The sequence below is a fragment of the Eulemur rufifrons genome, chromosome 16 (genome assembly GCF_041146395.1).
Source record: "Eulemur rufifrons isolate Redbay chromosome 16, OSU_ERuf_1, whole genome shotgun sequence".
Classification (NCBI taxonomy): domain Eukaryota; kingdom Metazoa; phylum Chordata; class Mammalia; order Primates; family Lemuridae; genus Eulemur; species Eulemur rufifrons.
In genome coordinates, this window is record NC_090998.1 from 50566062 (window position 1) to 50593174 (window position 27113).

The window sequence follows — 27113 nt, forward strand, 5'->3', positions numbered from 1 at the left end:
CCAGTGGGCAGGCTGGATGCTGACAGATTGAGGTGAGACTGGTTCATTGAGAAGTAATAGGGCAATAGTTCGATTTGGTAGGAGCCAAGGATAAAAAGTGTGGATGGGGCTGGAGCGCTGGATCATGGAGGGTCCCTTATACACCATGCAGAGGATTGTGAACTTAATATCTTCAGGTCAGTAGCTTTCAAATGTTTTTGTTCATTACTCATAGTAAGGCGTGTGTTTTTACATGATGACTTATTACTAGGCCTGGCCCTAATGTTTGCAGGGCCTGGGGCAAGAGGACAAATGAGAGCATATATACAATATAGCTAAATATTTAAAAGTTACAAATCAAGGCAACAAACTGTTAGGAAAGGGTACACCAACCTACCTTGACAAATATATCTTATAATGAAAAATGAAAACTGTGTGTAAAACTATTGATGCCAAATAACAGAAGAGTGCAAATTTAAAATTAATTTTGTGTTCCATCAAAAGACTATTAATTTACCCAAGGAAATGCCAGGGCAATGGCAACTGGGCCAAGTGGGAGGAGAAGAGGGGAAGGCTCACTCAGCCTTCTCTTCCAATGGCTTTGGAATCCATAAATTAAACAACTCCATTCTCTTTACTGGGAGAGTGGCTCTTTCATTTCTGCCAGGGACTCTGTCCACCAATCCATTTCCCTTTCTCTACTCCCAACAGCCAGGCATTGAGTTCCAAGGCCGTCTAGTCCATGCCAATCCAGTCCAAGGCCACCCTCCTTCCCCCAGGTACTCCCCGTCCTCCACCCTTGCAGGAAGGTTTGCATTTAGAATTTTCTGAGCAGGAATCCACATGAGGACTAGTGAGAGCAGCTGGCTCATGCCCTCTTTGCCCCACCTGCCTTGCACATCTCCAGGGGCTGAAGGGGCCCTGCAGCCCTTAGATCCAAGCTGCCTCCTTCAATTAACAGCCTTTGACCAGCCCTTGGACTGGAGGCACACACACACTAGTAGCACTGTCAGACATGAGGAAGGGACTCACATAGGCCAGAAAAGTGGCTCAGGGACATTTAGGTGGAGAATAGTGGGGACCCTGGTACTCATTAGTGGATCTGAAGGGAGAGAGGATACTGGTTATGAGGTAACTAAGCCAAAGATAGGCCTCAAGATGGTAATAGTGAGGATAGAGTGGAGGGGAACTATAAATGGAATCAATAAATCTTGATGACTAATGAGATATTGGGGTACAGAAGAAATCTGGAATAATGCCAGTGATTTCTGATGTATGGCATTTGACAGTATGACATTCAGGTTGTATTGTTTGTTAGTTGGATATATGGGTTAGGAGGTAGTTAAATGTTTCCTAATGCATGGTTGCTGAGAGAATGATTTGATTTCTAATCATTTGGATGATTTGTTAAAATGCAAATGTCTAGGTCCCATCTACTGAATCAGAATCACTGGATGGTGTCCAGAAATCTGCGTGTTAGTAAGCTCCTGAGGTGACTTAGAGACACATCCAGACCCTAGAGAGTGGGAAGAGTGTTGTAAGTGGAACGAGGATTGAACTCTGGGGCTTACTAACACTTAAGGGATAGAAGGAGGAAGGGAAGTAATAAGCAAATGCTGGAAATAAGTGGGCGGTATGTCCAATGAAGGGGAGAGGTTTAGCAAAGTAAGGAATGTAACAGCATTTTTGCATTTAACATTAGGAAGCTTCCAATAAACCTTAGCAAGGGCAGTGGCAGTGGTTTAAGTGGTGAATATGTTGGGAGATCAGGAAAGGAAGATGTATGATATAGGATGTAGTCTGTCCTTTCAGTGAACTTAACTGTAAAACCAGAAGAAAGAGGGATAACAAAGCAAGACACAGATTTGAAGGAGGGCTTTTTAAAAAATTCTGGAGCACTTATGTGCTGAAGGGAGGAGGAACCTATGGGGAGCCAGATATTAAAGATACGGCAGAGAGAAGGAGTAATTGATACAGCCTGGTTTCAGGGGAATGAGAGGTGCATTTTAGGACCCAGGTGGAGGGAACCTTAGACAGAAGGAAGAACACCTGTGGTTGGTATAAAGCTGAGAAGGAGAGAGGATATGTGCAGATGCAGAAACTTCCCTTAACAGACATTTGGACACCAGCTCCAGGCCCTGTTTAGGTGCTGTGTCCCCAGAGGTTAAGGAGGCATGGCTGTAGTCTAATGGGGGAGATAGATGAGGAACCCAGTAGGATAACGTGTGGTAATTAATTGTCATTAGAGTTGTGCTCAGGGAAGGTGGAAACACAGAGGAGGGTATGAGGTAAGGCTTTCCAGAATCGGAGGGAAAAACGTGCAAATGGGTTGGAACCTGAAATTGGAGGCAGGGACATGTACGAGAAGGATTGAGATGGGGACTGTGGTGGGGCCAGGGTTTGGGGAAAATGTGGGCCTGGGTTACAGTGGTGCTTGTTGATAACCATGGGTGCAATAATATGTACATATATATATATATATATACACACACACACACACACACAAACACACACAAAGAGAGAGAGACACAATTATTGACTTTATTAAAGCATCAGGTGAAACTTTATTTGGGAGTACTTGAGAAAATGAATTTTTATAACCAAGGAAGCTGCTATTTGTTTATTCTTCCCCCTCCCCCTTTGATGACTTTTCTTGAAGCTAATTTAGGTAAAGAAAGCCACCGCTTCCAAAAGTGCTTTGGTACCCTGGCATAATTTCAAAGAAATCTTCTTTCCCACTTAGTTAACTACATTTCCCCAGGAAAAAAAAAAATCTTCTCTGTCAATGTAACATCCTTTAACAGGACTCCTGCTGGTCGGTTCTTGTATCTTGCTGTGGCAGCTGTGAGCATATATACTATTGATTGTTAACGTGTGATATAAATCCAACTGGAGCATGCCCACTAATTGGTTTGAGAGCTAGATATAGACAATGCTGTCTTATAGTCGCTTGTGTAGATAGGCCTAGTCATAGGGTTAATTCTGCTTGACAGCACATCAGCAGCATCTTGAGAGTAATTACTCAACAGAAGTTTTCCCACAGCTGAACCAAGAGCTTCAAAGGCTTCTGAATTTATAACCAGTATTAACCTATATCTGAAACATAATGTTCCCACAAGGGCTCAGATTTTTTTCTCCTTCTTATTAAATGTATGGGGTTACTAGGTTCATTTGCTGTGTACTAAGAACTTAGTGAAAAATTACTTAGTGTTGAATAATTTAGAATCTTTAATAATGAAGATAATTATAAATTTGGTTTTGCATTGCTTTATTATATTACTGAAACAAGTTAATCTGTAAGATCAGGTGCTTTTTGAAAACAATTTATTCTCTTTCTCTCAAAAATAAGTTTAAATAGTTAATATCTTTTCCATACTCTGTTATCTGTACTGATATGTGCATGTTTAGGGGGCCTAGGCCAATGCATACATTTAAAATGGTTGAAATAAATATTTATTTACATTTTAGAAAGCTATTGTACTTCTTGACCAATATACTAAAATCTGTAACTATTACAGCCCCTCCCCCATAACATAAGTGTTCTTTTACAAACAGTTTTTATATTGTAAAAAATTTCTTTCACTTTGCAGGTCAGAAACCAAATTTGATTCCAGTTCAGGTATGTTTACAATAATAATGCTATTCTGAGTATATTTTATTTACATTATTCTCTGAGGAGTAATTCATCAGATCAAGAACCATTTTGATTTTAAACAGACTGGCTAGTCTTTTTTCAAAACATGAGTCTCACCTGAAAGCCAGTCTATTGACTGCTTCAAATCATAACTTGAGATGTTCACCTTGGGATTCTGCATAGTTCTGCAATAAGCATTAAATGCCCTACATATGCAGAGTTTCATTTGAAAAGCAGAAATGGGGTTGTACATACTTATTGCTCAAAATAGAATATAATTTTCTCAGTGGATAAAGCATCCTGAAGAATTTGAAGATTCTCTGTAAGTGATTTGTCACCAAATGTGGGAGATGGATGCATTTAATCCAGCAAACTATAGAGTTCCAGCCAATAGAAATAGAAATTTGTCTATGACTTATTTGTTTTTTAAAAAAAAATTTTTATTGAGGGGGCGACAGAAAATTAAGGTCACTTTAAGTCATTATTTTGTATCTGTTAAGACAAAATTTACATTCTCACAGTGGCCTATCAGCCTCAATAGGTGTTTTCTTCTCATTAAGCATGAATGTAGCCATATAATCCTGAGGTTTGACTATGTCCTTATATCACTTGCTGAGATTTATGCACTTTAGAGTTTCTGATGGTGTTTACAATTAAAGTACAAAAATTGCCTGATGTTTGGTGCAAAGGAATTGGGCTCTTTGGTGGACTGTTAATAGATAAATAAATATTAATTTTGAATTCCAGGGGAAGATAATTTACAGAAAAATATGTAACTTGAGTTTAAAAGTGACATTTTTACTCTGGTTTGAGTTTCACTGTATTTCAACTTAAAATTTGTTTATACTTGTTATGGTTACAAAGGAACAAGTGCTATATATTATTTTTGATAGTGATGTTAAGGAGCCAACACAATTTTTCTTCTTCATAAGCTTTGTCTTTCTTTTATTGTCTAGCTTTATTAATTTAGTGAGAAGTCTAATTTATGAAGTCTGTACCTTTTAGTTAACAAATTCATTTAATTTGAGAACCAAGACTCCAGTAATCTTTCCATTTTGTGTGTTCTGGGGCTTCTGAATCATTTGTGTCAGTTATAGTATAAGATAAACATTTTTGGTTAACAGCACTGACTACATGGAGACTAAAGGTGGGATGGCATTATATCAACTCTTTAACTCTTTTATTGCACTTGATCTTAGCCAAAAGGCCGAGAAGCAATTGACGCTTTTATTGATTCACAGGTGGCTCAAAATAAGGTGAAAAGTCTTTTTCACTTTTTAATAGTTAAAAATCTTTATATATAATAAAAATAAATGAATAAAATTAGAGAATTAATTTTTACATAAAAGTCATGTCTTTTTTTTTTACCTCTGCCAGTCACCAAATATTTATTAAAAATGCATCTTGTTTTGATCTGATATAATTCCCTAAACATCAAGTCAGAAACTGGTTTTAGGTACAGGATCTGGAATATAGCTTTTAAAAATGAAAAAGTCTACTAGGTTCATTTTGAAGGTAAAATCTGGAAATAGTGTACAAAGCTGAAATATTAGGCAGCTATTGTCAAAGTCAGATAATTTATGTTAAATTTTCGAATCCAAATTAAAGTGTGCTGCTAAATTCCTGCACTGAAGGTTAGTATTTATCATGAAAATAGTTATAACATCTGTACAGGCACACATCTTTCACTCTTGTAACCAAAGATTTTGTCCATGACTCTTATTTTTTTCAAGTCCTAAATTTTTTAAAAATGTCTATCAAGGACAACATCTGCATGTCTTTGAAAACTACAAAGTTCTCTACTCTGAAAGTCTTATGGGGCATACTGATTAAAAGTTTATTTATTCTTTTAATTTTTAACTTAAATATGTTGTGGAAAGAATTCAGATGGTTTCAAATTAAGAAATAGGTAATTATTTTTTCTTATAAGCTCTTTTTGCTTATTGAATGAAGGAATCATGACAAAGGAAGCTAGAAATTTATTCTTTGACATTCTGTATCATGCAAATTTTGGTTAGAAATAAGGTAACATATTGGAACAATTAAACGTATGACCTTAATAGATTCAAATTCTCTATTGTTCATCAAATACAGAAAGTAAACTAGCTCTGTTTAATGTTGTATATAGCTGTGACAAAGTAAGATTTTTAAATGAAGGAAGTTGCCAATCTTACTAAGAAAAAAAATCTTAAAAAATAAATGCTATGGTTAATGACTAGCCATAAAGGAAAGGATTTCAAAGTCAAAGTATACATATATATGTGTGTGTGTGTTTACATATGTATTTGTCTGTGTGCATATATATATGTATATACACACACACAAATTTTTTTTTCAAAGAAAGTACCCAACTTATGCACAGCTTACTGCACAACATTTGTATTTTGTATAAATGAGTTTTAGGTTGTGGAGTGAGATTCAGGAGGGAGGAAGGAAAGTTTTCAATGCCACCACGTGTTAAAAATTTTCAGTTGTTGACTATTTACCAAATGATTAACCTAGGAACAGATTTGATTTTTTTCTTATCAGAATTGTATCATTTTTTTCTATAAAAGCAAATTCACAGCCTCCCTGTGTTTTTTTAAAGTTAAAAATTTTATGAAAAATTTCAATCCTATATGAAAATAGAGAATACAATATGAGTGTCCACCTAATCATTTAATTTTATTGTTGTTAATAATTTGCCATATTTTTTCACTTTTCTGTTTTTACTTGAACTATTTTAAAGTAAAATGTATTTCATGTGATTTTTAAAATCTGAAAATTATAGATTGTCTTGACTTATTAAAAGGGGTCAATTAATTTTTTGAGGTTTTCATCTATCTTAGAAATTTGGGTCACAGACAGATTATTATGTAAAGGATCATGGCATTTCCATCTCCACATTCAGTTAAAGACCCTTTGAAAGTTCTGCTTATGGTGAATCGTGTGGTTAAGAAAACTTTCAACCAGTAGGCAGGGGCGCTGAATTAATTCTGATCTGAGAACCCCAGGAAAGTTCTGTCATCAAGATTAATTTGGTTAAAACTTTAGCTGCCGTTTAGCTGTGGTCTCTATGTACTGAGTTATATACTGATTACAAAACTTTTCTGTTGATTTATAACTCAATCACCTAAAGTTTTTGGCTTTGCCAATTGAGAACAGTCAGCCCACCTTCTTTCTAAAGGAGTTTTAAGGTTTCCATTTTAACACCTTTTCCTAGTTGATGTACTAATGTTGCTTGCCTAGGATCGTGTGGAGTTGGTGATTTTACTAATAGAGTAAAACAGACTTCCTTTTATGTTCAGAAGTAGCAAGAAGCTGTACTCTTCTCCCACCTCCCAAGAAGGGAAGTTAGTTGATGCTGGAGGAAGCAGAGCATTGAGTTTAATGTAGTGATTAAACATGAAAGCCATATATCAAATCTCAGGAGAAACATGCTTTTGAAAGAGGCAGAGAACTGTGGAGTATATTGCATGATAGGCTATATAAACAGAGCCCTGGAGGTCAGTGTGTGGATGCAAACCAATTAAATAAAGCACTCACTGGCTTTGCTTTCTATCATCTGGATGGGGAGGATCACAAGTTAACATGCACAGGGTTGAAGTGTAAACTTTGCTTAAATAAGCTAGGCACCTTTGGAAACTTCATTAACCCTTTCAATCCACTACTAAGATTTTTTTTTAACCAAGGTCCCTAGGAAGTTAAAAAAACCCAAAATATATGCTTTCTTGGCCCTTCTATATATACCCACCAACAAAGAGTAATGAGCTGGTAATGAGTAAAATGGAAGAAAAAGCAAAGGATGAGCTGCTGAAAAGACCCAGAGTTGGCTCTGAAGTCAAATTTCAAGAACACGCATGTCTTTCAAAAACAACCCATTTGAAAAAGCAGAGCTTTTGCAGAATAACTGAAAAAAGATTTTTTCTCTTCTAAATTCTGGGTATAAGGCAAAGATATAGTTGGAATATTAGTAAGTTACTAATATAACTACAGGATACTGTTATTTCTGTTCTTCAAAATAGAATAGCTTTCTGACCAAGAAGAACCTGATGCTTGTAAGTTAATAACGGTATGTTAAGGACTGCGTATACTGTAATTCTGTCATTCTAACCTTCTCAGGCAATGTTTGGGTGAGAAAATGAAATACCAAGTTAAATGGTATAGTTTCATGGTCCATAAACATTCAAAACAAAGATTTTTTTTCTATAGAGTCATGTTGGCTGAGAAAGTGAATAAGCTTATGTTTAGTGCTTGTTGATTCTGGGCTGCTTGGAATAGCTATACTAAGGAAATGGGCTCATAGAACACAGCAACTCAAAGGTATAGGATTTCATGAAAGCAAATTATGGAGGATTAAGAAACCTAATGAGCATGGTTTAGTGTGGAGAGTTGAGGAGGGAGCTCACTATTAAATAAAGCCCAAGAGTGTAGAAGGTTAGGAGATCCTAAAAGACACGATTATAAAAGGTACAACAGAATATAATTATGCTGAAGGGGGAAAAAAAAAACCCTCCAAGGGGGGGAAAAACCGTCCAAGGAACAAAAAGCAGCTAGTGTCGCGTTTGGGATCTGTAGTTAAAAAGGAATCTACGCCAGGGTAAGGAAATCAAAGAATATAATCAGTTAAAGCTTGAGGCAAAAACATAAGGACAGTGAAAAATAGAGTGGGCTGCTATGGCAGTTGCTAAGTTGAAGGGAATTTGAATGTAGTAGAACTACTACAGGATTTTGAAAGTTTACTAAAATTTGAGACAATTGGCCTAACATAGTAAACCCTTCTCAAGAAATATTTATAAGGAAAATATTTTCAGTTCTTGTAAGAGTGAGAATAAGTTGACAATACTTTTTAGATGCACAATTCATCGTTTTATATTTCCTATTTTGAAAGGTCTCATAACAATGAAGAACAAGGAAATAAAATATAATTTTTTATATAAGAATATCAAATTCTCTGTATGGGCATCATTAATTAGGAAAAATAAAAAAAATATTGACTATTCATCTGTTCACTCATTCAACATATATTTATTGGGCATACTATATGCCAGATGTTGAGGTTATAGCTGTGAACAGGGTGGATACAATTCCTTCTCTCATGGAATCTTAATATTGTTAATAGTTGATTGGTCCATTGTACAAATTCACATGGATTTCTCTGCATATTTAACTGAGGAGGGCTAACAAGGCTAAACTTAAATTCTAGATGGTGAGTGAAAGAACTCTTGATATTTAAACATGATCTGATATATTTTAGGTTTAGACAAATTCACTTTTATTTTATTTAAATGATATCACTTTGTTTTCCACTTTGACTCTTAACAGAACAGCCTAATAATGCTAATGGTTAGCTGTAGTTTTTCTATAGCTTTCAATAAGGAGTGACATTTCATATTTGATTAACACTAAAAGAAATTAACTTAGAAGAGAACACAGTGACAAATGTCTGTGAATACAACTGTCTTCGCTTTTCTTTCTTTCTTTTACAGGATCCTATTCAAGATTAGCCTGAAAAATTAGGCAACCTTCTCTATAACAATCTTACTTGATTGCATGGAAGCATGTAGAAGGGACGTAGACCTTCATCTCCTTTTATAAACTAATTGAAAGACCAGGAAACAGCAAGGCATAGTGTCTAAGTGCTGAGGTTTAGATCATATAGATCTAAGGGAAATATCTTTACTTCTAACAATTTTCAATTGGCTTTCTTAGATTTCATGTGTACTATTATATCACATACTTAAAATTTGTATTTATTTATTTTTCTTAGAATTAGAGCATTTAAAGCTATGAATTTCATTCATTGAAGCTTTAGCTGAATCCTACAGGTTTTTATATTATATATTTTAAATAGTTGCAGTTTTGGTTTTGTTTTAGACACAGTAATTATTTGGGAAAGTATTTTTAAATTTCCAAATTTTTTACTTTCTACTTTTATTAATATTTTTTAGTTTCATCGGTTGATAGTCAAAGAATGTGGCCTTACTACTTTTTTGTAAGTCTACTATCGAGTACTTATTAAAGTTTTACTGGCGAGCCTAATATGTATGTAATTTTTGTGACTCTTCTGTGGGTAATTTGAAAACTATATTCTCTGCAGTGTAAAGAGTTTGATGCACATTTATTAGATCAACCTGATTCTTGATAATATATCCTTTATATCATTATTTATTTGGTTTCTATTTTATCTGACAAGGATTTTGAGAGATTGTCATTTGATGTTTTTTACCTGAATTCACCATTTTTAGATCTCACCATCCCTGTGTTGTCAGTTCCACATAATCCATATGTTCTGGTCATAGCGAACTTGCTTGGGTCATGCATTATACTTACCTCCTTAGAGAACATCATTCCAAAGCAGTGCTCATGGAAATGAAGACTGCTCCAGATAGGGAACTTATGTTATTCCAAATTGTTATGTGAAACAAAAAGTTGTTTTAGCACCTGTATATACCAGTGCTCTTCTTTTCCCTCATACCTCCACCCTCACCCCAGAGCTTTATAAGAAAAGAGGCTCTGAGCCTTTACATGATTAAATCTTTGTTTTCTCCCCCTAAGATCCTCCCTCCTCCATCTATCTGGCAAGATCCTATTTACCTTTTAATGCTCACCTCAAGCATTGCCACCTTAATTAAATGTAATCTTCCTTGACACCTTCCCAGCAGTCAGTTATGTCTTTCTCTATGCAAACATTGGATCTTGCACATACATTTATTAGAGGATTTATCATCTGCTATAATTATCTGTGTAGATCTTTTCATTCTCTCCAAGTCTACGAGTTTCTTGAAGGAAGACCCATGTCTCATTCATCTTTATAGCCCTGATACATGAAATAATTACTCAATAAATAAAAATTCCATGAGGTTGGAAATCTTTGTTTTGTTTTCTAAGTGTAGTAAAAATATTTAACTACAACAAAGGATTCATTCTACTCTTTAGGAGTGTTGAGTTGTCACTGGGAAGTGGCTCCTGGGCCAGAGATTACAGTTTCCAGACCCTTTGCATCTATGTGGAGACATATAGCTAATTCTTGCAGTACAGTGTATGTGATTTCTGGGTTAAGGGGGTTAAGTAACCAGTAGTCTTTCCCACATCTATTTCCTCTTCTGAAATTAATTCAGAGGTACATGTTGAACATCATGGTGTCACAATATGGAAGGAGTCTGGATCCCTGCATTATACTTGTGGGAGATCCACTCATGAGAGCCGTTCACCAAGATTATCTTCATCCAAGGACTTTATGTAGTGGGAAATAAACCTTTATTATGTTAAGCCACTGAGATTTTGCTATTATTTATTATGGCAGCTAGTGTTATTATTTAACCCGACTAGCCCAGTACCTAGAATACTCCTTGGCAAATAGTTATTTGCCTGTAGTTGTTATCTAGTGGGAAATATCACTAGACATTTATTGGATAAATAATTCAACAAATGGCTAAGGATTATATTATCTAACCTGAAGATGATCCTTTAAACTGAGGATCATGCAGAAATACTATGTTCCATATAGTCACAAAGCCTATCAGTTAGCAATGATCAGAATAATTCGGTATAATAGGTTGCCTCAAAAAGCAGTGACTTAAAACAATAATCACTTATTCATGCTCACATGTCTATGGGTTGGTTGGGAGTTGGCTGGCATAGGCTGGTTGCAGGTTGGGTCCTGCAATGACAAGACCATGCATGTTGTCATTGGTGATAGACAATGAGAAGGCAAACCCAACTAGGCAAGCGTGTTACAAGCCTCTGTTTACTAACATCCCATTGGCCAAGCCAGTAAAGCCATTTCCCTAGCCATTCATTCAGTTATTTACCAATAAATATCAAGTGATATTTGCCAAGGAAGTCATATGCACAAGCTCAATGTAAAGGAGTGGGAACAAACTCTTTGTTCTTTCTACTGATCAAGCAGATATAGGTATTCTTTTTTCCCTATAGTGGGAAGAATAGCCAAGTCATAGGGTAAAGGGTGTGGATGCGGGAAGGAGAAGAATAGGAGCCAGTAACTGAATCTGCTACATTGGAACATCACATACTTAGATCACTAATCTAACCCCAAAATTATAGAGTTAGGAGTTTTATTCTAACATTTTAGATTTAAATTTATTTCTATGTGATAATAGTCTATTAAAATTAATTTTTTCCCTGTGTTGTTGTATACTGATAATCAGTAAAATATACTTTTGCAGTATGAATGAAAGTGGAATTAAAATTCATTCAAATATAATATATTAGAGTTATCTCTGTAGGAATTTATTTAAATTTATTGTATTTTGTGGTTTGATATCAATTTTTATTTACATATTTGGTTTTTCAATGATACTATATAGGAATTTATTCAATTTATTTTTAATCATGACCTACTTTTTAGTTAGCAGTATTCCTTAAAATATTGTCAAGCTATGTGGCTTTTACTGATTTATTAGGAAATTTCTTTTAAGTAATGTACTAATAAATTTACTTTTCTAGCTGTATGATTTTATATTTTGTTCAGGGCTGTAGAAGAATACTGCATACCTAGAACTTAGAATTGCTTATAGTTTCTAGTATCTCTGTTTTTATATGTATATATATATATATATATATATATGAATAAAAAAAGATATATATAAAAGAATAAAAAATTGCCACCAAAAAAGGTTAAATTCATGTTAAATTTATTCATGAGAAAACATAATTTTTTTTCCAAAAGTTCTCTTTGTATGAATTTTATGTAACTTGAGAATTTTATAAAATAGCAAATAGAGTCATATCAAATATGGAAGCGACTTCATAGAACTATACATTATAATGTTTTTTTAAAATGATATAAATTTTTATCAATGAATTAAAAAATTTTAATGTCAAAATGAATGCATTTTATCAATTTGTATGTTTAATTTACCTGTGTTCCATTCCACAAACATTTGTTGATCACTCACTCTGATCAAGCTTTGCATATTGCCTTGAGCAAGTTAGTTGTAAATCATTTTAGAATAATTTAATATCTAGCAGAAATAACTCTTGGCATAGAAATATACTACTGGTAGGATATTCTTACACAATTGTGATAAGCAGGAAAGAAGGTCGCCTCTATCTGTTTATTTTGCAGTTAACAAGGCGAAGGGAGGCTTCTGATTATTTTGTGCTTGTGTGTCTACACATACCTAAGGAAAAAAATAATCACAGACCCCAGAGTCACTTTATTGTTATTTAAATTATTATTATTTAAATTAATAATTTAATTATTGAATAAGCAGCTAGTTACTGTTCATAATAGTTTTGTATTTGTAAACTTCTTGGTGGTATGGGTGACAATAAAGTAATGATAAATGAATATTTTTACCTGAAGTAGGAAATCGTATAAATGAACAAAGATGCATTGTTAGTAGAATTATTTTAAATGTAAAGGTATGCAGCTCGATAACAAGTTTTATTATTTACTATACATGACTCCACAGAGTTTGGGAGAAATGTTTAAAGACAAATTATATTCTTAAATGTGGTTAATTCTAATCTCACCAGTTTTTAAGAAAATAATCTTTTATGGGTTTTCAAAATCCTTTAATTTCTTTTGTAGAAATCCAAAGGACATGATGTCTTACTTATATAAAATGATTGGTAGGATCTTACTTTTCTTTTTCATTCTTTTTAGTTCCTAGATGTAGTCATTTTTCTCTTTTGGCGTGATTTTTCCTAAAGATGTTTCTCTAATTCATATGAGTTTTGATATATATGATGTGTCACCATACAAGTAACAAAAATGTGTGTATGTAACAAAAAGATGAAAAGTTCTATATTTATCTGTTATCTACATTTGTCACTAAGAGTCAGTAGGATGGCTTTATATAGGATGATCAGAAACAGGAAAGCTATGGTTTAGAAAATGTTTTAATCTGTTTCAAATAACTTTTCAGGGCAATCTGGTAAAAATGACATGATTAATGACTGAAGGAGATTAAAATATTTTTACATTCTGTTTTTAATGACTACTATCTTAAGTTTCTACCCTAAAATTTATAACCAGTAAAATATTACAGGAAAAATATATCATTCATAATCCACTTGAAGTTGTGTTTTACTTTATCAAATTGTGCCTGCTTTTTAGCCAAAAACAGCATAAATTTAAAACAAATTTTAACTAAAATATAGCTTCCATGCTATTCTTAAGTACATTCATGAAAGTGTTAATATTTACTAGGTTTAGTATAAAAGATCTAAGATTATGTTTTCAATTAGGGTAGCACTTCAGTCAGCATGTAACTTTTAAAAATTTGTCATTGCAGCCTGGTAGATCTTCATTATTTGAAACTAGGCCACTTTAGAAAGTTTAACTATAAATGTTTTCTATGTGCATAAATAGGTGGCAAGTATGATTATTAATATTGGCATTTTGCCCATTGATTCCAGTTGCTCTGTCTTTTTTATCCGGAGATAATGGTGTGTGTTCAGTCTCTGTCATATTTACCTAGAGGAAGTCTTTTTAATCCCTCATTTTTCTCCTTCACTGAGGTTGTGTGTAAATACTACATAAAATGGCAAATGGAAGGAAGTCTGTTTTGTCTAAAGATACCATTCATCTTAAACAAACACATCAGCCTGTCTCTGGAAGGATAATTATATGGGTTTTATTTGGTGGGACAAGGAGGAGGATGGATAAGACCAAAGCAAAAATATGTTGCAAATTATATGAACTGGTGTTAAACCCCTTTAAAAATTGGATACGTTTTTCTGATTGTGTCTGCTTAGGGAAATCACTCCACCTCCACCCCTCCATTGTTTTAGCACCTCTTAATTTTCATTACTACTGGCATACAATTTTTATGAAAATTTGTAATATTAATAATTTCTGACAGAAATCTGAAGCTGATCTTTAATCAGATACCTTACACCATAATTTTCTGGAAAGCCATATATATGCATTTATAATTCCAGTATGGGAAAAAGAATATGTTGCCTTTCGATTATTTCTAATTTTAAAATCCCACAAAATTAGATAAAATAACTTTCTTTAGCTTCCTATACTGTGAATTCTTTGGGGACAAAGGCCAATTTAATTCATCTATTTTATTTATCCCCAGCACTAAGTGCAATTAGGTCACAAGTAGTGACCAAATGGTTTAAGTCAGTGCTGAATGAATTAATCGTTAATTGCTTACATTTGCTTACTTACGTTTACTGGGAAAACTAATATATTTGGTATTGTTCCTGACATCTTGTTTTCTTGTGGTCCTTTTCTTTCGTTTAGTTATATTGATTATACGTTTGCCCTTTGATAAAAACTTCTAGTTGTAAGTTAAATATACTATTTCTATTTATTGTTTACCATTTAATTTTAACAAACATTTGACTTCATATTTTTCTGTTAATGTTGGGAATTAATCTATAACTTTCTTCCCCTTCTCCCAATAAAAGAACTTTAGTGTTCTTTTGTCACTGAGCCTTGCATGTTTCCCATTATGCCTCTACTTTCTCAAAATACCATTTCTTAAGAATGCTTTTAAAAATCATTTAATAGAATTAAGCCACATTGTTAACTATAATTTAAACTTAACTATTTAATATTACCTATTTATTTACTCATTACTGTTTCTTGTGTGCTGTGTTTTTATCTTTCTTAGATTTATTTTTCATTTTGCTTAGTACTTCCTTGGATATTGTTTCAGAAATGGTTCTAGATGGCAAACTGTCTGAGTTATTTTATATATAAATTATTTATTTGTACGTCTCATGATACAAAAAAGGATTCAAGCAGAAGACACATATTACACATTTATTCTTCAAGAGTAGAAGTTGGTGAAGAGAACTGACATGATTCCAGGATCTTTGCATGTGCTTTCATTAAAGGTAGATTTTTTTTTTCTTTTGAATGATAAACTTTTTCACAGGTATGATTTGAATTGAGTTTATAGCTCATTTGCTAAAATTTTTCTCTTAGAGGAAAAAAAGGAGTTTCTTAGGTATCATACAGTTAAAAAAAAAAAGGCACTTCAACAAATACTTAACCAGTATCTTTTCTATGCAACAGGTATTGAGGAGGACCATATTAAATACAATATCTGGTTCCATACACTAAGATGTGAATTTTTTTATGTTATAGCTTAAGTTTGGCCTTGATAATTCTTGAGTTTGCTTTAAGAGTAGTGTTTTTAAATTAAACATATAAAAATTAAATTATAAAGAAATATCATCTTTGATCAAATCAGAATACAAATGCACTAATTTTTAAATGTCATTGTCCATTTTTGGATACTTAAAGTAACATGTTAGAGCAATTCAAGAGATGACAGGATTTCACTTTGTTTTTCTAGTTCACAAAGATTTTTATAGCCAAGACCTTTTACGTCAGTATTGTCATAAGTAAAGGAATAGGATTATCTGTTTTACAGATATATGTACCTTTAATATGGACTGTATTTCCTGACATTTCTTGGTCTTATCTCATTATTTCAATTCTGAGTTTATTTATGTAAGGCTATTGTAGAGCCAATGTATGACAGGGTTACAATACAACAGCAATATCGTTTTAAGAGCATTCAGGGAGTAAGTTTGACACAACAAAGAACATAGTTTGAGAATGAAGGGCAATGAACAAAGGGAAGTAAAAGAAAAATTTAACAATATGAATAAATAAATGAAATGAAAATAAGAGTTATAGGGTCTGCACATTTTTGAGACTTTTAAGTTTTACCTTGAGATAGCCTTCCAGAAAAATTGTGCCAATTTATATTCTCATCAGCTGTGTATAGTTTTGTTTTTTTTTCCTGAACACACTGCCCAACTCTGAGTATTACTATTCTCTTTTTTCTTTCCAACTCTGAATATTTCTATCCTTATTTCCTTTGCCGATCTGATAGGTAAAAAGTAGAATCTCATTATTTTAATTTGCATTTATATGAATAGGGAGGTCGAACATTTTTCTTCTAATGTATATTGATCATTTATAATTTTTCTTTTGTAAATTGTTTATTAACTTTTTTTTTCTTTTTGGTGAGGCCAGAAATTAGAGCAGGGCTTGGGTCAGACCATGATTTGGACCATGGCTCTATCTTTTAAGCACTGTGTAATTTATGGCAAGTAATATAAACTCTCTGAACCTCAGTTCCCTCTTTGGAAAGCTATATTTATAATTATAATGTCCATTGATACCTCAATGTTGTGAAGATTAAATAACGTGTAGTTAAAGCACTTAGCAAAGTGCTTGGCGTACATTAGTGATGCTGTTGCTGCTGCTGATAAAAAAGGATGAAGCTTGAAATATTTCTCCCAGTTGGTTGGTTGAGGTTTAACTCCATGAAACTTAAATTTTTGTTAGTGGCATATGTCAGTCTTTTTTTTTTTTTTTTTCTGTTGTAGCATTTACTGCAGGGTTGTACTAAGAAAATTGTTCTTTACCCCCACGAGTATAAAAATATGATGGAAGTAATTTTGAATGTGACAGAGTTGTAAATGAAATCATTAATTTTAGTGACTCAAACTAAAAAAGTAGACTAATAATTCTATAATCTTTCTATTTTCTTTAGAAAAATATTAGCATTCACTCTTGTTGAAAAAATTCAGAAACATTAGGTCACATATTTAACAAGTTTTTAAAAAAATGTTTTAAGACTTTGAAAATACCTTCCCCTGGATTATTTGTGTATTTAGGAAGGGGCTCTGCTATTCTATACAGTGCATTTGTGTCCACTGGAAAATGGTGTTATCCTGGGGCCAAGGAATTAGAGAAAGGGTCCCCCCTGCTGCCACCACACCACCACTCACACTGTGGCTAAATGACTCCTGTGAGTCAAGGCACGTACACAGGCCTGGGAGTGAGGGGAGCAGGAGCTGGGGTTCAGCCCCCACTTGTCTCTTCCTCCAGGTTCCTTTTGTACTGCCCAGGTTGCACCACTTTTTGAAGTTGCCTTATGTTTCAGTGTTATCACAAAAGGGCTTTTGAAACAGTTTGAGAAATTAATAATTAGTTTATCTAAATTCACTTGCATGATTCAACTGAATTGAGTAGCCTTTTATGCAGGAACTGTTAAGAAAAGAAAAGATTTTTATCTGAATATTGTAAGCAAAAAATAAGAGAGCATTGGTACCAATCATGCAGCCCTCTATTCTTCTATCTTGGGTATTAATCCATGTTCTCTTAAGGATTGGCTTCTTCCTCCTCGTAGATACGATGTTAATGACACATCTGGGGCCATGTCGTTTTGTATGTTGTTATTGTTATGGGAAGATTGATCAGTATTGTGTTGAGTCTCCAGGAAAATGTGCTCTGCAGAAGTCTCACTCTCCAACTGTGCTTAACTATCCTAGGGTGCTCATCTCTCTTACCCGTGTATTATTCTATAGCTCCTTATCCATGATTCTTTCTTACTAGCGTCATAGCTATTTCTACTATGTTTTTTGGAACTCCAATTCCATTGTAAACATATTATTTTTTTATCTTCAAATTTCTTCACAAAATGTTTCCTTCATTTCTTTGCTTTAATTGAGACTTGTCTCTCTCCCAAGGTTCCTCCTGCAACTGCAGGAGTAGAGGCAATAATTCTTCATTACCTCCCTCAGAGCCTCACTTTTCCTTTCTCATGTAAGAACTCCTTATACAACCACGTATTGCCTATCATCGTAGCTGTGATTTATTAGCTCCCTGGTAATGCCCTTCATTTATTGAGGATTTTAGTCTTCCACCCTACTTCTTGCTGTCCTCATCTGTGACTTCAGTGACCATGTGGACAGTCCAACCAGCAGTCGGGTTTCTTCAATCTCCATGTCCCGGCCCCTTCCTTTTCTTCCCCATCTTTTGTGTACTTCATCATTTTATTTTCCACCCCATCTATCCTAGACTCTATGGTGACCATTTTGTCACTTTTGCCAGTGCCATGTGGGTCCTGGATTTGTTTATTAGAATCCCCTGGAAAAAGCCCCAACCATCTGCTTTCAGTTGTAGCTCTTTCACTCAGGCTGCATGGCTGTGCTAGAGGAAAGAATATAATTATGGGATAATTGCCACTAGAGATTTATGACCGTTCAATTTCAAGTTGCCTCTTGGCACTATTCTGCAGTCTTTCTATGTCTTTATCATTTTTCTCAAATCCCCTTTTCTTTCTAAGCAAGAATCTTGCTCCCTACATAGAGAAATTTGAGGCTATGAAGCTTGAGCTTTTCTGTACTGAAACTACAAACATCTATATACACTGACCTTCCTTTCTATATGCTTGGAGGAAGAGCTGTCCTTATTTACAGTCCAAAGTAATCTCATTAACTCTCTCCTACAGGATGTTACTCCATCAATTATTTACTCTGAATTCCTGAATTTTGAAGCTCTTTGATTCTGCTTTCTTGTTCCTCACAGCCTGAAGATGAACTCAAGTTATTCTGTCTTTTAAAAAAAAAATCAAACTACAACCAAAACACAACTCCTTCAACTTTGTTCTCTTTTGACACCCATATCTCTTTTTTATGTTGGGATTAAGGTTTTCAGTATACTGTACTAACTGTTTCTACTTTCTCTTATTCATAAGAACACCCTAGTAAAAAAGGACAAAGGAGAATTGAAGAACTACTAAAGGCCAATAAGTATTTTCAAAAGTTCAAACTCAGTATTAATCACAGAAATGCAAATTATATCAACTGTAAAAATACCCCAAAAATTAGGGCTTTAAGAGTATGGGAAGATGTTTACTGTCAGATATTACTAGTAGGAATATAAATTGATGCAATCTTTCCCAAAAGCAATTTGGTAATTACTTAATCCAATAATTTCACTTTGGGAGACTTCATAACAAAAATATTGAGAGATAAATGTGAAATAATGTTCATGAAACATTATTTATCATAGCAATAAAATAAAATAAACAGCCTAAATTTCCAATAATAGAGGCAGGTTGCCACACTTTGCATGGAAAAAGTCCAAAAGGAAATATACCAAAATGTTAGTGGTAATTATTTACTTCTGACTTTACACATGGACACTAAAACTTATTGTGTGAGTCCTCTGGTTCTGTCCTTTGTTTGTAATTCATATTCATGCAAATAATACTGTTATACCAAACACTGGCCAGTATATGATATACAGAATATTCTCAAAGAGGTGAATAGGTTGTTTTTCAAAAGTTCCTTTGTAGGTTGATTGTTTTGAACTTAGAATGCATTTTACTATAGAAACAATATAATAGAAAAATTAGAACTCAAGGCCAGTTCATCAAACATATTTAACTTACCATGTACTTGACCTACTTAACAGTTTTACTGGAAAACTTATTCAGAATTTCAGGTTGAGATGCCAAGAATCAGCTTCTCCTTCCCCTATTTTAAGGTTAAAAAACCAAAATACTCCTTCAGCTCTAAGTTCCCTCAGGAGTTTTAAGCAGTTTTTAAAACTGATTCGGTACGAGGTTTGCTCAAGCTGGTCAATAACAACAGAGGAATGAAAATGAATGTTGTATTTGGAGTTGTGGAGATTGTGGGAGCATGAAGCCAGGGTGCTGGAAGAGTTATCAACGTGATTGTTGAAGTCATGCAGGATCATGAAAAGTTGAATTAGAAAAAATTTGAGCCAACTGCTAAAAGCAAATGGGAGAGTATTCCAGGAATCCACAGATGGAGGGAAGAGAATAATCGAAGACCTCAAAAGAGTTTCTTGAGTGATGAAACTCTAAAGGGCCTGATTTTCCAGTCACAGTAATTTTGTTACCTGCACCTGGAGTTAGTATTTACTCTTACTTTAAGCTCAACCTGAGCTCTTGTTACCAGGTTAGATTTTATTTAGAGCAGTTTTTCTCAATCCTAGCCGCACATGAGATTTACTGGAGGAACTTTTAAAAAATATAGGTGCCCGGGCCCTTCCTAGACCAAGCAACTCAAAGTCTGTGCAGCTGGAGCCCTGACATTGGCATTGTTTTAAAAGCTCCCGGGGTGATTCTAATGTGCATCTGGAAGGGCAAACTGCTGGTCAGAGTCAGAAGTAAATTACATAAGGGTAGAAATAGTGGGTGTCTGTTTTAGTCACCATTTTACTTCTCCATCCAGCATAGCGCTTTTCAGTGAATATTTGCTGGAATGAAAGAGTGAATCAAGGAATGAGAAATGAATGGATTTAATTAGCTCTAATCCTGCATGCTTTAGTTCAGCATTAGGTCATATTTGTAGCCAGTCTTTTTCTGACCTTGTCTCAATTCAGACAACTGGTCTTCTGTCTGATTCCTAAGAAACCACTTTTGATACCCCAATTCATGTCTTCTTCCTTGATCTCTGTTTCTCAGTCACTGTTATCAGGAACCTGTCCAGAACTGTGATCCTCTCAAGTCAGACTCACTTTTGGAGACCCAGATGTTGCCCCTGGATCTCAGCCAACTAGCTAAAGGCCTGTAAACTTGTCTGACATTATGACTTCTTTAGTACTTTCTCTGAGGTTCCCCAATAGTGTGCTTTGTTTCGTCCATTTCAAACTTTCTCTTGTTGACCTATTGCTCTAGAACTAATTGGAGTTTATAAACACATAGAATTTTTTTGAGTAAGGCTCATTAATTATAGTATTCATATCATTTACTTCTCTATTTTTTGTTTTGAAAGATGTGCCACAATAATTGAGGATTACCAAGTTTCTTTGTCGTTCTAATATGTTTTGTTTTATATAGTTTACTGCTCTGTAGTCCATCAGTGTTATATCTTTGTAAATTATTACTTTCTATGAAAAATATCCCTTTTTATCCTAGTCAGTGTTTTTGGACTTGGTTATTTTTTGTCTGATAGTAATTGTATCATCCCTGCTTTCCTTGTATTATATGTATTTACCTACTATATCTTTGCTATTTCCATATATTTAACCTTCTTTTTATCATTTTAATTTATGTATGCCTTTTATAAACATAATACAGCTGAATTTTGCTTTTTATTTTTTAACCAGTATGAGAATCTTTATTTTTAAATTGAAGAATTTAAACCTTTCACTTTTATTATGATAAGGGAGACACTTTTAAAAATATTAATACCTACCTATTTTAGGGTTTCTGTTTGCTATTCTTATTTTGTATATATGTATGTATTTACCTGATTATAAAGGACATACATACACACATCTATACATACATACAATATAGATATTTTAAAATACAGAAATCACAAGATAATCAAAATCTCCCATAATCCTAATATGCAGTCTTATTATTGATGTGTGTGTGGGTGTGTGTATTTCCAGAGTCTTCCTTTTATTTTTTTAAATAAAAATGAATTTATCACAAATATACTATTTTGTAACCAGATTTATCCACTGACTAGAGAGATATCATGAACGTTTTGCATGCCACTACATGTTTATCTATAATATCTTTTTATGGTTTTTAAATACAACATGGTGAGTGTAGTTAACAATATTGTATTCTTGAAAATTGTTAAAAGATCAGATTTTAAGTATTCTCACCACAAAGAAATGATAAGTATGTCAGGGAATGCATATGTTAAATTGTTTGATTTAGACATTCCACACTGTACACATATTTCCAAGCATCATGTTATATATACCAGAAATATGTCCAATTAAAAATTTTTAATTAAAGTAATTTGTTGCCACTAACTTGACTTCCAAAATCTGTTAAAAGAAGTTCTTCAGAGGGAAGGAAAATTATATAGATTAGGAACTCAAATTTACATAAAGAAAGAGCATTAGGAGGCATAAATGAAGGTAAAATAAAATTTTTCACTTTTCTTATTCTTAATTGATCTAATGGATAACAGTTTGTTCAAAATAGTAATAGCAACCTTGCATTCAGTGATTATAGCACATGAATAAGTGAAATAAATGACAGCACTGTTAGAAGGGATGGGAGGAAATATTTGGTGATACTCTGCTATAAGGTACTTTGCTCCCCACAAAGTAATATGGTGTTAATTGAAAGGGGACTTGGATTAATTATAAATGTATATTGCAAACTCTAGGGCAACCACTAAAAAAATTTAACAAGAGCTGGGAATGGTGGTGTGCCTTTAGTCCCAGTTATTCAGAAGGCGGAGGCAGGAGGATTGCTTGAGCCCAGGAGTTCAAGGCTGTAGTGCACGATGATTGTTTCTGTGAATAGCCACTGCGCCCCAGCCTAGGCAAGGTAGCAAGAACCAGTCTCTAAAAAAAGAAAGTTAACAAAAGAAGTATAATTGTACTTCGTCAAATGTTATGGTAAGAGTGCAATGAAAATGGAATCATATCAAATGTTTAGTTAAAACCAGGAAAAGCAGAAAAAGAATGGAAGACAAAAAAGAAATAAAAACAATGACAATGGACAGAATACAGTAACAGATATGGTAGATGTTAATCCAGCTATGTCAGTAATCACTTTAAATTTCAATGTTCTAAATATACTACTTAAAAAGCAAAGACTGGCCAGAAGGGATAGCGCTCATGCCTATAATCCCAGCACTTTGGAAGGACAAGGTGGGAGGATCATTTGAGGCCAGGAGTTCAAGACCAGCCTGAGCAACATTGTGAGACACCATCTCTACAAAAAATACAAAAATTAGCTGGGTATGGTGGCATACACCTGTAGTCCCAGCTACTCAGGAGGCTGAGGGAGGAGGATCCTTGAGGCCAGGAGTTTGAGGTTGCAGTGAGCTATGATTCTGCCACTTCACTCCAGCCTGGGCAACAGAGCGAGACTCTGCCTAAAAAAAAAAAAAAAAAAGGCAGAGACTGTCAGAATGGATCACAAAACAAGACCCAAGTATATTTGTCTACAGGGAATCTACTTTAAATATAATGACACATACAGATTAAAATTAAAGGAATGGAAAAAGGTGATACCATGCTGACACCAATAGAAACAAAGCTGGAGTAGCTAGACAGAGCAGACTTCAGAGCAAAGAAAATTAAGGGGGATGTGGGGGAAAATTACTGATAATTATTGATGAATTAATGATAAAAGGGTCAGTTCTCAAAGAGGACATAACAATCCTTAATGTGTGTGCACCTAACAAGAGCGTGAAAATATGGAAGGCAAAAATGGATAGAACTACAAAGAGAAACTGAATCTCCTGGTGCCTTAATTGTGGACTTCCCAGTCTCTAGAACTGTGAGAAATAAATTTCTGTTCTTTATAAATTATCCAATCTAAGATATTTTGTTATGGCAGCAGGAATGGGTTAAGACATTATAGTAATTGAAACAGCATGGTACTGGCATAAAAAGAGGCACATAGACCAATGGAACAGAATAGAGAGCCCAGAAATAAATCCACACATTTATGGCAACAATTATGTGGCTTTATTTTCATTCTTTTTAATACCTGGTATGTCATATTTGAAACCTAGTATATCATTAATGTTTTAATTGCATTCTTTATTAATGAATTTAATTTTTAATGTAATTATTCAACATTTCTTTCTTTCATATATTGCCAGTTTATGTTATTTGTCTGTTTTTCTATTGGGGAATTTATATACTTTATTGTTTTATTAGATCATCTTATTTTGCCTGGTTGAAATCTTTTTAGATTTATTTATGTTCTTTTTTGTGTGACACCAGATCAACACTTTTTGGGATTTCATTAGGGAAATGGTTAAAGGCATGTATTCTATATTAAAATCCCAGCTCAGCCACTTGATCATTGTATGATCTTGGGAAATTGCTTAATCACTTTTAGCTCCTGCTAAAACTGATAGAAAACAATAGTAACAACTTCATGGCATTGTTGAGAAGATTAAATGACTTAAAAGGTTTAGCATAATATCTATCATAATGTAGTGAACACTCAATCATTTCTGGTTGTTATTATTTGTGTTTTTTTAAACAGATGAGCTAAGCAAAGATAAAGAGAATGATACAGAATTAATGGATGTAAGAGTTATATTTGCTGCTCTCTCTGGCTTCTTCACCTTTCCCCTGGGTGAACCTTGCTGGAAACCTATTATACTAAGGCATTTGGATCCTATTTATCAGAAGTATTACCAGTGACTTCCCCTTACCCCATTCCCTTCCCTTTCATGGGGTAGCATATTTGATTATGTAATGTTGTTCTCATTTTGTTTCAGCAACTTGGGAATTTCTTGAGTACTCTTTATGTAGGTTTTTCAATGAAGTGTATTTTTTTAAATAGTACAAATAAAGCTCAGTAAATAGAGGACTGTTTTCAGGGACAATGTACATTTAATATTAAATCTTTTTTTCCTACTTATATAATAGTGGCAGTTGTACAAGTAGAAGATATATTGAGTGAACAAGAGGGTGTTCCTAGCTCTGGATGTGCTATGGAGACTTGACTTGTTTTTTTTGATTAGTGACATTTTTCTCCTCCTAAAGCTTGGAAGAATGGGAAGGTGAGCTTTCTATGGGGAAGTCTTACTTTTTATGTAAGTTTTACATATGTGTTTATTCTGTGGTTGAATAAAATATTAATATGTCCTCACTATGGCCACCAGTGCAACTCTTGTACATATGCTACCCATTATTCTCAGATCTCATGCCTAAAAGCTCACATGTCCACATGAATGTAAAATTTGTACTCCTTTAGCTTTGAAAACCTTGTAATGATCACCATATCTTTTTAATCATTAGATTAGCAAATGCTTAAATTCTCATGAAATTCCCTTTATAAACTATTTTTAGTTTTCACATATTTAATCACTCATGCCTTATAGAAAGGCAAAAAAACCTGGTTATTGATTAAAGGGAAGATAGAATCATTGTATTGCTGTTAATACTCAATCTATTAATGCAGAAGCTAGATTATTATAATATATTTATGTATGTATATTTAAATTTAACATACACTGAATATGTAATATAAATATAAGTTTACGTTACATATTTATATTACATATATAGATTTATTTAATATATAAATTTATTTCAATGTATACACAACAGCGGACTTTTTTATGATTTCATTTTATAGGAACAGAATGTTAATGCTTGAAAAGGGAACATTAAAGATCATGTAAACACTCTCATTTTACAAACATTAAGCTCAGAAAGGCAGCAAATGGCTTACCCAAGGTCTCACATCGGAAAACCGGGTCAAGAATTCAGGGTTGTGTTCATGCGTCCTATGACTATAGTCATGTTTTCACTCAATTTCAAATACAATTTATTTTATTTAACTTTATTTTTAATATCACAGCTTTTAAACATGCCTAAGCCTGTTCAAGATTTTCCTATTTAATAACTTGGCCGATTTCTTTTAAACGAACTATCTTATTAGGCACTGAAGCTACTGAAAAAAAAAAATAGTAACATTACTTTCACTGAAAATGCTGAAAAACAGCAGCCCCAGTACTTGCAATTTGTTATGTATATTCCCATCTTGAAGCCCTACTAGAAGAATAAGTAGTTACTTTATTTTGCCTTCACCTGTGCCCTTCAAGAGGTGTCATGACACATTGTGCATGTTGTGGGCTTCAAAATTGTGTGCTGTATTCAAATGTTTCTGAGTAGTTCGAGTCTATCATAATTAACTTGGTGGTCTTCATAGTTAAGATTGAAATGATATTTTAATGGCTGTGTCTTTTTCATTAAACAACATATTAAAAACACAGCTAGCTCTGTCCAGTTGCATTGATCGTGGTACCCTTGGATAACACTCATTTTCTTACCCCCCTCCTTGTGAGGCATACAGTGTGGCGATCTCCATGGTAAGTGGAGCTTGAGGGATCCTACGCTGATTTCTCTGTAAGTAGTGCTTGCCCTGAATTAACAGTGTCTCTTTAAATTGCTAAACTGTCAAAATGCATATAAGATATTAGGGTAAAACCTTTTTCTGACTGAGGTAATAGGCAGGCTTAAGCATTGCCAGCGTTTACTGGGCCTGTGTCTTAGGTGGGAAGGCCAGTATATTTTCCTGCATCATCTTTATGTCAACTCCATGAATATCTATCAGATAGTAGGTGCTTTATCATAAGTACTCTTGCAGTCAGCATCCTTCTTTGCTTGGTTGCCTGAGCTCCTATGAGGGGTGAGATATGATAGATTTTTTGATATATAGTTATGTGCTACATAATGATGTTTTTTTGGTCAATGACCCAATCTCATATACAATGGTGGTCCCATAAGTTTATAATACTGTATTTTTACTCTAACTCTTCTCTGTTTAGTTATGTTTAAACACACAAATACTTTTTATTGTGTTACAATTGCCTACAGTATTCAGTATGGTAACATGCTATACAGATTTGTCATCTAGGAGCAATAGGTAATATTAGGTCATTTAAATGTGAAATGTCCAATTTCAAATCAGAAGTTTATTATATCTTAAACAAGAAGCAGTACAATTAATCAAGGTATGTACCTAAATTATCGACACAGTTTTGCCATCTTAACAGTAAGTAGCTTGCCTATGCCAGCAGCAAGGAAGCCTGGAGAGCGAGTGGCAATGAAGTCCTGAAAGGTGTTTTCCACAGCTTGTTGAGAATTGAGTATTTTTCCTTGTAAGAAGTGATCCAAAGCCTAGAAGAAGTGGTAATCAGTTGGTGCAAGGTCTGGTGAATATGGTAGATAACAGAGAGTTTCCAAGTGCAGCTTCTATAGTTTGAGCAGCGTGGTTTTTGTGACACGTGGTCTTGCAAGAGGATT

At 34.0% G+C, this 27113-nt stretch overlaps 1 protein-coding gene across 4 annotated transcripts in view; it reads left to right on the top strand.

Annotated features, from left to right (window-relative positions):
• Positions 1–27113, top strand: part of MSRB3 (methionine sulfoxide reductase B3) — a 139857-nt gene that overhangs the window by 67963 nt on the left and 44781 nt on the right. For all 4 annotated transcript variants that reach the window (XM_069490026.1, XM_069490029.1, XM_069490027.1 and 1 more), the window contains one exon: positions 3570–3598. In XM_069490026.1, the coding sequence (XP_069346127.1) occupies positions 3570–3598 (29 nt within the window). The remainder of the gene's footprint in view (positions 1–3569; positions 3599–27113) is intronic.